Below are 15,643 nucleotides of genomic sequence, written 5' to 3'. Positions count from 1 at the left end.
TCGGCTCATCCCTAGTCAGGACCATAAAAACGATCAGGGTGAGGTTCAAAATCAAAGGCACGGGGAGACGGTAAGTACTCGTCCTACGTATTGTACTGATCTTGTGATCTTCCCCCAAAGGGACAACCCCCTATAGATCCCGTGTTGTTGTGAACTCTACCTCTCCCACATCCACCATGGTTGGGACCACCCATCCCCCGGGAGCGTCGTGGTAGTGTGGGCGGATAATAAGATGAGGCACCTCTCCTCCCTCCACTACGAACCTTGCTAGAAGGCATAAATTGGGATAAAATCTTAGGAACAAAGAACACGGAGGAGAGATGGGTTTGCTTTAAGAGCATATTAAATAAGGGCATTAGCCAATGCATCCCATTGAGTAATACATTTAAAAGAGCGAACAAAAGTCCTGGATGGCTTAACTCCAATGTAAAAATGCATATAAAAGCAAAGGAGAAGGCCTTCAAAAAATACAAGGTTGAGGGATCATCATCAGCATTCAGACTTTATAAAGAATGCAACAAGAAATGTAAGGGTGCAATTAGGACGGGTAAGATAGACCACGAAAGACACATAGCGGAGGAGAGCAAAAAAAATCCCAAGAAATTCTTTAAGTATGTAAACAGTAAAAAAGGGAGGACAGACCATACTGTCCCCATAAAGAATGAGGAAGGACATCTGGTTACAAAGGATGGGGAGATGGCGAAGGTATGGAATTTATTCTTCTCCTCAGTCTTCACAAGTGAATTGTGGGGCTTCAGTAACCAAAACTGCAGTGTTTATCCTCATGACACAACACAGGAAGCACCTCCATGGTTAACAGTGGACAGAATTAAAATTAGACTTGAGAAACTTAACATTAATAAATCACCGGGACCAGATGGATTGCATCCGAGGGTACTTAGGGAACTCAGTAAAGTAATTGCCAGACCATTGTTCTACTGACTGGAATGGTACCAGCTGATTGGAGAAAAGCCAATGTAGCACCAATATTTAAAAAGGGCCCAAAATACATCCCTGGGAATTACAGACCAATTAGCCTAACATCAATAGTGTAAATGTAAACTCTTGGAGGGGATGATAAGGGACAATATACAAGATTTTAGTAATAAGAACGATATCATTAGCAGTAATCAGCATGGATTCATGAAGAATCCCTCTTGCCAAACCAATCTATTAACCTTCTATGAGGAGGTGAGTTGCCATCTAGATAAAGGAAGGCCCGTAGACGTGGTGTATCGTGATTTTACAAAAGCATTTGACACAGTTCCCCATAAACGTTTACTGTACAAAATAAGGTCCGTTGGCATGGACCATAGGGTGAGTACATGGATTGAAAACTGGCTACAAGGGTGAGTTCAGAGGGTGGTGATAAATGGGGAGTACTCAGAATGGTCAGGGGTGGGTAGTGGGGTTCCCCAGGGTTCTGTGCTGGGACCAATTCTATTTAATTTGTTCATAAACGACCTGGAGGATAGGATAAACAGTTCAATCTCTGTATTTGCGGACGATACTAAGCTAAGCAGGGCAATAACTTCTCCGCAGGATGTGAAAACCTTGCAAAAAGATCTGAACAAATTAATGGGGTGGGCGACTACATGGCAAATGAGGTTCAATGTAGAAAAATGTAAAATAATGCATTTGGGTGGCAAAAATATGAATGCAATCTATAGACTGGGGGGAGAACCTCTGGGGGGATCTAGGATGGAAAAGGACCTGGCGGTCCTAGTAGATGATAGGCTCAGCAATGGCAGGCAATGCCAAGCTGCTGCTAACAAAGCAAATAGAATATTGGCATTAAAAAGGAGATCAACTCCAGAGATAAAATGATAATTCTCCCAATCTACAAGACTCTGGTCCAGCCGCACCTGGAGTATGCTGTCCAGTTCTGGGCACCAGTCCTCAGGAAGGATGTACTGGAAATGAAGCGAGTACAAAGAAGGGCAACAAAGCTAATAAAGGGTCTGGAGGATCTTAGTTATGAGGAAAGGTTGTGAGCTCTGAACTTATTCTCTCTGGAGAAGAGACGCTTGAGAGGGGATATGATTTCAATATACAAATACCGGACTGGTGACCCCACAATAGGGATAAAACTTTTTCGCAGAAGGGAGTTTAACAAGACTCGTGGCCACTCATTAAAATTAGAAGAAAAGAGGTTTAACCTTAAACTACGTAGAAGGTTCTTTACTGTAAGAGCGGCAAGGATGTGGAATTCCCTTCCACAGGCGGTGGTCTCAGCGGGGAGCATTGATAGCTTCAAGAAACTATTAGATAAGTACCTGAATGACCGCAACATACAGGGATATACAATGTAATACTGACACATAATCATACACATAGGTTGGACTTGAAGGACTTGTGTCTTTTTTCAACCTCACCTACTATGACCATTTAAAAAAAAATAACAATATTTTTTACTTTTTGCTATAATAAATATCCCCAAAAAATGTTTTTAAAAAACAAATTTCTTCATCAGTTTAGGCCAATATAAAATTCTGCTACATATTTTTGGTATTTAAAATCGCAATAAGCGTATATTGATTGACAGAAAAGAGGGGACTTTTGGCCATAGAAAGGCCAGGGACTTTAACGGTGCTTAGTAAACAAAATAGGAATTTGTAAGATAAAACAGTATATTTTGTTCATAAATTTGTTTTAAAAAAGACAGACAGAGAACAAAGCATTAGTATATGTTTACAAAACAATTATGATAAAGATATGATACAATGCTTGATACCACTTTCTCAACATGTTTCGCTTTCTTAAGCTTCTTCAGGAGATATACTGTGGCATCTAATCAACTATAAAATGAAAAATAAACCATAAGTATTCAAAATAGTATATAACATAATCATATAACATTGAACTGATACACAAGAGTATAGAAAAGACATTATTTAGGGGTATGAATCATAAATGAGGTATAGATATCGATGTTGAAGTGTGTCAGCAAAATTCAAAATTGCAAGAGAAAATAATATTAAATTAATAAAAAAAAAAAGGGCTGGGGGGGGGGAATTATCCATCTTACCTAATGTTCTAAAAACTATAGATGTATATTTTGAAATCAAATTGGTACACCAATAAATTGTGCCCTTCAGCCCAGACTTCCTAGGAAGGCATGCAGAGGGGGATGATAAGAAATCACAATATATAAAGTGATTGGAAATCTCTATGGTAAAAAGAGAATATCAAATATATCAAATGTCACTGAAGTGAGCATTAAAAAATCAGTATTGCAAAGAATACATATGATTAAAGTCAGGAGTAAATTGATTGAAATAAATAATCGCAGATACAGGTGAGTAGAATCAATCCGATTTCAGAGTCGCATCCATGGGATGGCTAAAAGCAATGTACGCCTCTTAATGAAGGGTTCCAAACAAGGAGGAAGCAGGCGCAACCGAATGAGATGGAATGAAGACCCCACAGATATTTCTGCGGGTCAAATAAACATAGGGCGTCGCTAATGTTTCCTTGAGGCTGGAAACCTGGGAAGTTAGAAAATATATATATATGTGTGGATATATTTGCTTCAATAGGATAGAAAAAATATATATCAGGGAGCATAAATTGAAAACTAAATTAGGAGAAGGGCTATTATAAAGAACTTACTTATAATCCATATGACATACGGAGAGGAGACCCAGGAGCAACGTTGTCTGGCCGGCGTTCAGGGAGAGTGACAGAGGGTGGCGGGGAAGGCCCCGCTATATATCCCTCTCCAGCGTGGCGGCGAGGCTGCAGACAGAATAGGAGGACTGCGCATGCGCACACATTCAGGTCAAAGTAGTGGCGGCGGCGTCAGCGACGTGAAGACGTTCGGCTGACCAGCGGCCATTTTAGAAAATCCTGTGCCCAGAGATGGTGCAGGGAAACCATCCTCAGAGGTAAAACAGCGGATAAGAAAAGAGATTAACCCCCCCCCCCGGTTTCCGAGGCAAATAAATATATATATAGAGATTGAAATTAGTAGACCTGGAACGAAAGAGCCACGCGTTAGTCCTCATGATAAGGGCACACAGCAGCAGGAATATTGATTAAAAATGATGCCGCTGAGCAGGGGCGTTGCTAGGTCTACAAAAGATCTGGGGCTAGAGCCCATAGCAGCGTAGTAAAGAAAGTCATATGCTTGGGTGGGCATACACATGTATATACAGTAGTATACATGTGTGTGTATATATCCCCAGAGAGCCCCCCACTTACATCAGGGTCCCCAGAGAGCCCCCCCTTGCATCAGGGTCCCCAGAGAGCCCCCCTTATGTCAGGGTCTCCAGAGAGCCCCTCCTTACATCAGAGTCCCCAGAAAGCCCCTCCTTACATCAGAGTCCCCAGAGAGCCTCTCCCTTGCATCAGGGTCCCCAGAGAGCCCCCCCACTTACATTAGGTTCCCCAGAGAGCCCCCCCACTTAAATTAGGGTCCCCAGAGAGCCCCCACTTACATTAGGGTCCCCAGAGAGCCTCCCACTTACATCAGGGTCCCTAGAGAGCCTCCCCTCCCCTTGGGGACCCCTGCAGAGACTCAGGGCTATGGGCCCCAGATTCGGGGCTATAGCCCCAAAAGCCACCCCCTAGCGACGCCACTGCCGCTGGGTGCCCTGGGTGTCCGTACATGCCATGAAGTAGTAAAGGGAGGGCTGAAGAGGCAAGGGGCACCAACACTTAAAGGTGACTCTCATATACAAATATGTATGTTATACAACGATAGAAGAATGATTGAATATTAAATAAAAATATATATATTTGTTAAAGTTTAGGGTGGATGGTGACAAAAAAAAAAAGTAAATAATGAAATAAATAAATAAAAAATGAATAAATAAATAAATAATTATAGAAAAGGTTTGTAGCTTAGGACATCATTTAACCCAGGGTGTTTAAGGGCATTTAAGGTGAAGATCCACCTGGTTTCTCGTTGGAGCAGAATCCTATCGTAGTCTCCACCTCTTTCGTTTGGGGGGACATATTATAGAGCAAAAAAATGCATTTTTTTATCATCAAATTGATGACATAGGCCTATGTGACGGCTAATGGGGGTTTCCATTTTTTTCTTGATGACCAGGGAGACGTGGTCTCTAATTCGGTGGAAAAAAAGGACGTTTCGTTTTCCCCACATAAAAAGCATTGCACTCACATGTCATTAAATAGACCACGCCAATAGATTGGCATGTGGCCAAAAAATTAGGGTTGTATATTTGTCCATTTGGAAGGGCAATGTTGCGTGACACATGAATATTTCTACAAAAGTCACACTTATGACAAGGTCTAGTCCCCTTGGCCTTGAAAAATTTTTTTGAGGGAGGGGCATAATGACTATGGACAATTTGGTCTCACGTATATTGATTGGTTTGTGCAAAAGTTATAGCGTCTACAAACTATGGGATAGATTTATGGCATTATTTATTTATTTTTTACTAGCAATGGAGGTGATCTGCGATTTTTAGCGGGACTGCGACATTGACACATTTTTGGGACCATTGACATTTATACAGTGAAGAGAGCTAAATAAATGCACTGATTTATGTGTAACTGTCACTGGCAGGGAAAAGGTTAACACTAGGGGGCAATCTAGGGATTAAATGTGTTCCCTAGTTAGTGTTTCTTACTGTGAGGGGGATAGGATTGACTGGAAGAGGAGACATATCGCTGTTCCTACTTACTAGGAACAAACGATATGTCTCCTCTCCCTTGTCAGAACAGGGATTTTTGTGTTCCCCGTTCTGGCTCTCGTGCCCGGCGCATTGGGTCCCCCCTCCCCGCCATGTAGCGGTTGCGTGCGCGGCTCTGGCAGCTCTTAAAGGGGACAACGCTCCCATGCATTGTTTTGCGGGAATGTGCCACTTTGCCGACGTGTATCGTCGTGAGCCGGTCGGCAAGTGGTTAAGTCTAAATGATTAAGCACAAGATGTATGTGTGAAACGCGTCTAGGTGACCACAGTTTGGTGCCTTTGGTGTTATCTTTGTGAAGCAAACAAAAAGGCAATCGAAAGTTCTGGATGTGCAGCCTTTTCTTTCTTCTTTCCATGGTTAAGTCCTGAAGCAGGGGGAGATCACTGAACCCCCGAAACGTGTTGGCTGTTCTATGTTGCCCTTATGTGAATAAATATCCAGATTAAATGCTTTTTGAACACTTTTGTTTGATGCCCTCATTGAACTTTTGTACATGTGAATCCTCAAATCTGGGGCCCTTGCTTTAGGGACACCCTGCTTACATTAAGAGCAGCCTTTCAGGATCCACCGTGACTTATCACAATCTGATTGATCCATGGATAACCTGAATCCAGTTTCTCATTTCTACTTCCAAAATGTATCTGACAGCTTTGTAGTCCATATGAACTTTTCTGTGCAACCGGGCTTTTGCAGGTACAACTGAGCACTGTGAGGTATGGAAGAGGTATGAGTTATTACACATTCTAGAACTGTAGACTTGGATATGGGTAAATAAGTCATGACTTTACAAAATCTACCCCATGTGACCACACACACCTGCTTGATTGAGTCATTACAAATCAGTGTATAAATAAAGAACTTGGGATTTTACACATCTGGCTGTGGGGGGCGTTCCAACATTACAATAAAAAGAAACAAATGCAAGAAAATCTCCCATGGTAACAGATTCTGTCTTTTTTTTTTTTTCTTTCCAAAGAATTTCCTTTATCACTTTTCGGAGCAGGAGGTCACATGGATCGGTCTTGCAGAAAAGAGTGGAACCTGGAAATGGGTGGACGACACTTCTTATGAGATGACTCCAACGTAAGTCCCTTCCTTCCTTCTCCAATTCCTTCTCACGTGACTTCCAAGGCTAGAAGCTACATCATAGCAAAATGTCTCTTTTTTTTTCTGTGAAGTAAGGGATTGGACTTGGCAATATGATAAGCAGTAATTTCACATGACATAGCAATACTTTAGATGTGGTGATCGTTTAATATTGGAGTTTTGGACAGTGGAAGCTGTGCCCAACAAAAGGGAAGCAGAGGGCAACAGACCAGTCACTGGTGTTGCACGTGGTCTCCCTGCAGCTGATCTTTCCCCCATTACTGACTTACCACGGCTTGTTCAGCAATGTGTTACTGTGTGGAGGTGGCCATCTTGGTAGGGCTTTGCATCCTCATGCCAGAGCTCCTCCCCCTAATGGGGTCATATTTAAAAAGAAACTTCAGTCTTAAAAAAAAACAACTTAAAAGTCAGCAGCTACAAATACTGCTGGCTTGTAATAAACAGACACTTACCAGCTCAGGGATCCAGCGCCATCTTCACCCAGGTAGGATCTTTGCCGGCCCTTGGGTCCCGGCACTGCCGTCTTGACTGTTGGAAGCTAGCTGTGACTTCCTGCTGTTTTCGCAGCCTATCTGCACTGCTCATGTGCAAGACGTGCTGCACATTCTGAATGGTCCACAATCATGTGACGTGTCCCAAGAGGTTGAGGGTAGGAAGTAGCGGGGCCGAACTTCCCCTCTATGTTTAGGCTATAAGTGAGTGCCTGTCAGAAATAGGTACCCGCTCCCTGGAAAAAAGTTTCCAATACAGGCAGAGGAGGGGGAAGGAGGATCAGTGGAACTTCCTTTTTAAGTTAAGTTCCACTTTAAGAAGCGGCAGGAGGGGTGGACAAAGCAAAGATCCCCAGAATGGATGAAGCAGAAGCAGATAAATTCTTGCATTGCAGGTCCTCATGCAGGTGGTGCCATGTGTTTGGAGGCCATGGAGGCCAAAGAAGACAGTAATAGGTATTCATACAAATTTCCATCATGGTGGCTACAGTCCTGTATACCACAGCCAAACCCCATTCACCGTACAGAAGGTTTTGCAAAACGCAGTCTCCAGAAGATATTCTGGAAGGCTTACGGTGCCTGGCAGCATATGACAAAGGAGGTAGTTGGAAGGTGGTTTGGCAGCAAGACACCCGAACAGTCCCTACTTTTCCCTCCTCTTCTGGAACCTTTCCCTACACTAGACACACTGTCCCTCACCAGGGGGTTCCTTTCCCTTACCTAGCCAGTTCACAAATGTGCACCAACTGTAGTGAGGCAGCGCTATTTACTAGCACTGTCCATACTAAAGATAGTTGCAGTGGTCATCCAGGGCAGCAGTGTCCAATCGGATGGCTGCTCCCCCGATGAGGCCTACGGAGGCCTCAAAAGAAGTTCCCCCTGGTTCTCCCTCTTCTCTACATGATGGCTGCCGTAACGGTACCACCTGTGCAGGGAGGTTGAACTACACCTGCCTACACTCAGGTACAGCTTTCCCCTCCAGCAAGGAGAATAGTGGACAGTACAGTACAGTAGTCACCAAATCTCAGTTCAAATCTAGTGAGATGATCTCACTCTGCGGATATACAGATATGAGGATACAGAATAGGAGTGCCTAGGCAAAGGAAGTGATCTGACATGAAGAATGATATGAGAAGTGCCTAAACACAGGAAGCAATATGAGAAGTGCCTAAACACAGGAAGCGCACTGATATGTTTCAAGAGTTATAACGGACTAAATTTAGGGTAATGCTTAGGCACTAGAGATGGGCTCAGGCGTGTTCGGATCCTAGTCCCAACCCACCTGCCAGATTCCAGCAGGAAGCCGACACTGCGCCCCGCTAATCACAGCCAGTGAGACATTTCCTGCTCCCCAGACCAGGAAATGTCTCACTGCCTGTGATTAGCGGTGTGCAGTGTTGGCTTCCTGGCGGTATAGGGGAGGGGTGTTGGGATTAGGATCCCGAACACGCCTGAAGCCATCTCTGTTAGGCACAATAAACATTTTTAGATGTTCTCTATAAATGAGCAAATCTTCATTTTTTTGAGTCCACTGTATGTCCACATTAAAGTTATTGTAAAGTCTATTTTTTTTTCTATAAAAAATAACAAACATGTTATACTTACCTGCTCTGTTGCAGTGGATTTGCACAGAGCAGCCCGGATCCTCCTCTTCTCGGGTCCTTCTTCAGTGCTCCTGGCCCCTCCCTCCTGTTGAGTGCCCCCCGTAGCAAGCAGCTTGCTATGGGTGGCACCCGAGCCAAGTCACAGCTCTCTGTGTCCATTCAGACACGGAGCCCTGGTTCGTCCCCGCCCCCCTCTCTCTTGATTGGCTAACTGACTTTGATTGACAGCAGTGGGAGCCAATGGCACCCTCTTCTCGGGTCCTTCTTCATGGCTCCTGGCCCCTCCCTTCTGTTGAGTGCCCCCACAGCAAGCAGCTTGCTATGGGGAGCACCCGAGCCAAGTCACAGCTCTCTGTGTCCATTCAGACACGGAGCCCTGGTTCGTCCCCGCCCCCCTCTCTCTTGATTGGCTAACTGACTTTGATGGACAGCAGTGGGAGCCAATGGCACTGTTGCTGTGTCTCAGCCAATCAGGAGGAGAATCCACAACGGTCGAGGAATTCATAGATATCGCTGGAGAGAGATTGGTCTCAGGTAAGTATTAGGGGGCTGAGGGGGGCTGCTGCACACAGGTTTTTTTTATCTTAATGCACAGAATGTACCTTCTGCCTTTATAACCACTTTAAGGCCCCGCTGTTCAGATTATCTGTGTTTGCATGGTCATTAATGTTTCTTGTTTTCCTGCAGGCATTGGCAGTATGGCGGTCCTTATACTTGGCCAGCTTCTGACCTCAAAGGAAAAGATGAGTGTGCCTATTTGGTAAACGAACATTCATGGAGTCATGACAATTGTTCCCTCAAATTTATGTACATCTGTGAGAATAAACGCGTTCTCCTGTAATGCCGGAAATCTGAAAAAATATCAGTAAACAATACAGCCGGCCTCATACAATAACGCGTCTCCATTGGCAAGTTTGTGTATTGTCTTCTAGTACTGGAACTATACTGGTTCTAATATATAATAATTATGATAATAATATAATATACAGTATAAGACATATAAGTAGAACACACACCAAAAACTGGAAAGGGAATGGAACCCCCCCCCCTGACCAAGTTGGACTGGAAGTCATTCATTTCTCATCTCATCAATTTTCTAAGGAAAAGATTCAGATGCTTTCTTTTGGGCTAAGTTTTTGCCCCCCTCCTATGATTTCTATAAAGTTGATACAATAAAAGATTTAAAACTTTTTGCGTGCAAATTGATTTTGTAAATGCTTCATGACAATTAAGCCCATTTAAGCCAGACCTGTATTGGAGGAATGGGAAACGTTAATGTGATACTGCGCCACGGAATCTGCAAACCCAGTTGAATGAAAAAAAAAAAAAAAAAAAAAAAAAAAAAAATATATATATATATATATATATATATATATATATATATATATATATATAATACATAATTTAATATAAAATAAATTGATAGATGATGTAGATGGGCAAGGCAAATGCCCTGAGGATCCAAAAGAGAGAATAGCTGCCTCTACAAATTACTGCCACCCGAGTGGAGCAAGTGAATGGATTAAAATAGTGTAGACGCGGCGCTATTCCTCTTTGAATATGATACAAATAAAAATTAAATGTTTAAACTGTTAAAATGTGAGTATATCTTCTAATTTTTCACAAATAAAGCCTTTATATAAACAATATTATGCTATGGGCATTCCTCTTTCCTTCATGTGATATCCCGGTGGGAAGTCAGCAAACGATCTCCAGATTGCCCAGCGGATCCCAGAGAGCTGCACAGTGGCTTATACTGTGAAGGCTTAATACCCCTGGGGGGGGTAAAGTCACCTGGTGAGTGCAATCTTATTACCAACACGGATTTTATCACCTGGCACCACTGTCACTTAAAGGAATAATCAGCGCCATGTTTTGAGGAAGCGTTGGACACTAATTTTGAGCACAACTTTAAGCACAAGTCACTTTATTTCATTTTATTGTATTTACCTAATGGTTACCTCACCGGTGATATCACCCGGTGACCCCGCCCCTTATGTCGTCACAGCCCCATCATGCCCCGGGACTGTGATTACATAAGGGGCGGGGGTTACCGGGTGACATCACCGGTGGCCACGCCCCATGCCTATATATTTGGTTGCGGACCTCGCTCACGGCATGACAGCGAGAGGGAGCGTCGTGTCAACATCTCAGGAAGAGAAGAGGAAAGAAGACGTCTCAGAAGACCGGGCTCCTCCGCTAGCAAAAGATCGGCAAAAGAGCAGAAGGAAGAAGGCACCGGAGAAGAACCAGAGAGCGCAGAGATGACACCGGAGAGAGGGAGAAGAGGCCTGAGAGACCTCCGAAGTCGAAAGAAACCCCCCGGAGCTGCCTAATAAATCACTTTAAAAACCTGTCTACTGTGTTTTTATTTTATTGACACTTTTTTTCCTAGGTGAATGGGTAGGGGTACGATGTACCCCATACTCATTCACATAGGGTGGGGGGCCGGGATCTGGGGGCCCCCTTATTAAAGGGGGCTCCCGGATTCCGATAAGGGGCTCCCTGGTTCTATTCGGGGTTGTCGGGAAGAGGCCCTTGTCCTCATCAACATGGGGACGAGGTGCTTTGCCCCAAAGCACCAATCCCCCATGTTGAGGGCATGCGGCCTGGTACGGTTCAGGAGGGGGGCGCTCGCTCGTCCTCACCCCCTTTCCTGACCGACCAGGCTGCGTGCTCGGATAAGGGTCTGGTATGGGTTTCGAGGGGGACCCCCACGCAGTTTATCGGCTTAGGGGTTCCCCTTAAAATCCATACCAGACCCAAGGGCCTGGTATGCTCTTGGAGGGGGAACCCATGACGGTTTTTTATTTAAAATTTGGTGTGGAGTTCCCCCTCAAGTTTCATACCAAACAGTGCCGGGCATTAGCGGGGATCCAAGTCCGATCCCCGTTCAATACAAGTCGGTACCCTGTCGGGTTGCTATGGAAATGGCAAACCGCAGCTAAACGCAACCGCAGCTAACCGCACTGTACAAATGCAGCTGATCGCAGTGCCTGAAGTCTTGAATTTCACAGAAAAAAAAAAAAACATGCTTTTAACTGCGGCAGAATAGCTGTCCGTGTGAAAGGGGCCTAAAAGCCTAGCACTTTATGTATGCAAGACACTCCCTGACCTGCAGGCAGAGGGTGTAACACATTTTCCTTCAGTAAAGTTAATTTCGTAGCACACATGGTGTTGTTACACGATTATCCATCCCATCTGGAAGGCTCCTATATAGTATACACATCCCTATGCCCCTAGATTCAGCATAGACAGAGGGTGTAACACACCAAACCCTCCTTTTTTTGATCCAAAGGGTTTTTTTTTTTCTAATTTCCACTGGTAGAGTTTCACCTACTATCAAATCACCTCCCACTTTATTTACATATATACAATTTGGATTATTTATTTATTCATATTTTATTTTATTTTTATTTGTATCATATTCAAAGAGGAATAGCGCCATGTCTACACTATTTTAATCCATTTACTGTATTGGAGGAATACCAATATTAACGACTCAAGAATGCAAAGCTTTATGAGATTTGATATTTTACTTCAGTGGTCTCGAAATGGAGGCCCGGGGGGGCCGGATGTGGCCCTTTGCTTGCCTTTATCTGGTCCTTGGGGCACTGTTTCACCAACTGACACCAATAATGGGGCACCATTCCCCCTACTGACACCATCAATGGGGCTCTTTTCTTCCTTTGATACCAACAATGGGGCACTATTTCTCCTATTAAAACCAATGATGGGGCACTGATGTTGGGGGTATTTTCTACTCCCACTGGCCACAGTCCATCCACCCCCCCTACAGACTGAAGGACAGCAAACTGTCTCTTTGCTTAGAAATTTAGGAGACCCCTGTTCTAGAAGAAAGCAGCCCCCCCAGATCTGATTGATGATGATCTGGATAGTCTGATGTCCCATAGGCCATTGAGAGGAACCCAAAAGGAATGTTCTGGAAATCACAGAAATGTACCCCTCCTAACACCAACACCAGCTCAAATGTAGCTGCATTTTTAAAACCTGTTTCCAGGGAAATTGAATCACTGTCTATCAAGGAAGACCATCAATCCAATCCTACAAAATCCAAACAGTTACCATCGCAAAATTTGAAACAAAATGAACAAATAACTATTAAATCAGCAAACAAGTGTGGCAACACCGCCGTAATGGACAACAAAAACGATGAAAACATGTGTATGGACATTTTAAAGAGATTCTGGTAAAAATTGATTTTTATAGATGGGTTACATAGTTACATAGTAGGTGAGGTTGAAAAAAGACACAAGTCCATCAAGTCCAACCTATGTGTGTGATTATGTGTCAGTATTACATTGTATATCCCTGTATGTTGTGGTCTTTCAGGTGATTATCTAATAGTTTTTTGAAGCTATCAATGCTCCCTGCTGAGACCACAGCCTGTGGAAGGGAATTCCACATCCTTGACGCTCTTACAATTAAGAACCCTCTACGTAGTTAAACCTCTTTTCTTCTAATTTTAATGAGTGGCCACGAGTCTTGTTAAACTCTCTTCTGCGAAAAAGTTTTATCCCTATTGTGGGGTCACCAGTACAGTATTTGTAAATTGAAATCATATCCCCTCTCAAGCGTCTCTTCTCCAGATAGAATAAGTTCAGTGCTCGCAACCTTTCCTCATAACTAAGATCCTCCAGACCCTTTATTAGCTTTGTTGCCCTTCTTTGTACTCGCTCCATTTCCAGTACATCCTTCCTGAGGACTGGTGCCCAGAACTGGACAGCATACTCTAGGTGCAGCCGGACCAGAGTCTTCTAGAGCGGGAGAATTATCGTTTTATCTCTGGAGTTGATCCCCTTTTAATGCCAATATTCTGTTTGCTTTGTTAGCAGCAGCTTGGCATTGCATGTCATTGCTGAGCCTATCATTTACTAGGACCCCCAGGTCCTTTTCCATCCTAGATTCCCCCAGAGGTTCTCCCCCCAGTGTATAGATTGCATTCATATTTTTGCCACCCAAATGCATTATTTTACATTTTTCTACATTGAACCTCATTTGCCATGTAGTCGCCCACCCCATTAATTTGTTCAGGTCTTTTTGCAAGGTTTCCACATCCTGCGGAGAAGTTATTGCCCAGCTTAGCTTAGTATCGTCTGCAAATACAGAGATTGAACTGTATCCCATCCTCCAGGTCGTTTATGAACAAATTGAAAAGGATTGGTCCCAGCACAGAACCCTGGGGAACCCCACTACCCACCCCTGACCATTCCGAGTACTCCCCATTTATCACCACCCTCTGAACTCGCCCTTGTAGCCAGTTTTCAATCCATGTACTCACCCTATGGTCCATGCCAACGCACCTTATTTTGTACAGTAAACGCTTATGGGGAACTGTGTCAAATGCTTTTGCAAAATCCAGATACACCACGTCTCCGGGCCTTCCTTTATCTAGATGGCAACTCACCTCCTTATAGAAGGTTAATAGATTGGTTTGGCAAGAACGATTCTTCATGAATTCATGCTGATTACTGCTAATGATATCATTCTTATTACTAAAATCTTGTATATAGTCCCTTATCATCCCCTCCAAGAGTTTACATACTATTGATGTTAGGCTAACTGGTCTGTAATTGACAGGGATGTATTTTGGGGCCCTTTTTAAATAATGGTGCTACATTGGCTTTTCTCCAATCAGCTGGTACCATTCTAGTCGGTAGACTGTCAGTCAAAATTAGGAACAATGGTCTGGCAATTACTTGACTGAGTTCCCTAAGTACCCTCGGGTGCAAGCCATCTGGTCCTGGTGACTTATTAATGTTAGGTTTCCCAAATCTAATTTTAATTCCGTCCTCTGTTAACCATGGAGGTGCTTCCTGTGTTGTGTCATGAGGATAAACACTGCAGTTTTGGTTACTGAAGCCCCCCGATTCACTCGTGAAGCCTGAGGAGAAGAATAAATTCAAAACCTTCGTCATCTCCCCATCCCTTGTAACCAGATGTCCTTCCTCATTCTTTATGGGGCCAATATGGTCTGTCCTCCCTTTTTTACTGTTTACATGCTTAAAGTTGATAGAGCCTTTCATCACGGGACTATTTCAAGCTCAGGGCTCCTTTCCTTAGGTCACCTAATTTTCATGCTTTACACAAAATACACAAAAACAAAAAAAAGCCCTCTGGTTGAGCTATCATTTCTGGCAGGGGTAGTCTTACCGAAAATGCAAGTATAGTTATTGATTCCTATTTGAGACCCTTCGTATTCAGTCTTCCATCCTTTGTTAATGATATTATTCATTTTTTACAAAATATTGAAGAATTGGTTATTCCCGAGTAACAATTAATGTGGGAGCTCTCTATAGTTCTATGCCGCATGAGAAAGACCTCTGGGTCATTGGATAGTTTTTGCAATAAAGAGGGCAATAGGAACACAAACTGAACAACTTCAATCTTGAGCTTCTTTAGTTTGTGCTTACTTACAATTTTTTTTATTTGGTGGCTCCCACTTCCTCAGGGTGCAGGACGTAGTGATGGGGACATGTTGTGCCCCATTCTTACGCCAATTTGTACCTGGAGGAGTGGGAGCGTGATTTCCTCCTAGGTGATGGGTTGTCTATGTACATGTGCCACGTTCGAATGACAGCCACAGCGCGGACCTGAATTTCCAGGAGGCCGTCATATGATGGCCTCCCCTGTGCATGCGCCCCACAGGGTGCGCACCGAGCACGCTGTGATCACCCAGTCACTGAGACTCGGGTGATCACCGATCCAAGTAAGCCCCTTACCCCGGCACCTTACCATGTGATCAGCTGTCAGCCA

The 15,643-nt window shown here is 43.7% G+C and overlaps 1 protein-coding gene across 1 annotated transcript in view; it reads left to right on the top strand.

Moving 5' to 3' along the window:
• The window catches only part of LOC141128829 (uncharacterized), a 73,615-nt gene extending 63,562 nt beyond the window's left edge, over nt 1-10,053 (top strand). The window contains exons 13-14 of the mRNA XM_073616382.1: nt 6,641-6,747; nt 9,554-10,053. Of these exons, the coding sequence (XP_073472483.1) occupies nt 6,641-6,747; nt 9,554-9,707 (261 nt within the window). The 3' untranslated portion in view covers nt 9,708-10,053. The remainder of the gene's footprint in view (nt 1-6,640; nt 6,748-9,553) is intronic.
• Nucleotides 10,054-15,643: the final 5,590 nt, after the last annotated feature.

The sequence above is a fragment of the Aquarana catesbeiana genome, linkage group LG01 (genome assembly GCF_042186555.1).
Source record: "Aquarana catesbeiana isolate 2022-GZ linkage group LG01, ASM4218655v1, whole genome shotgun sequence".
Classification (NCBI taxonomy): Eukaryota; Metazoa; Chordata; class Amphibia; order Anura; family Ranidae; genus Aquarana; species Aquarana catesbeiana.
The sequence above is the reverse complement of the archived record's forward strand: the minus strand, read 5'-3'. Positions and strand labels throughout refer to the sequence as shown.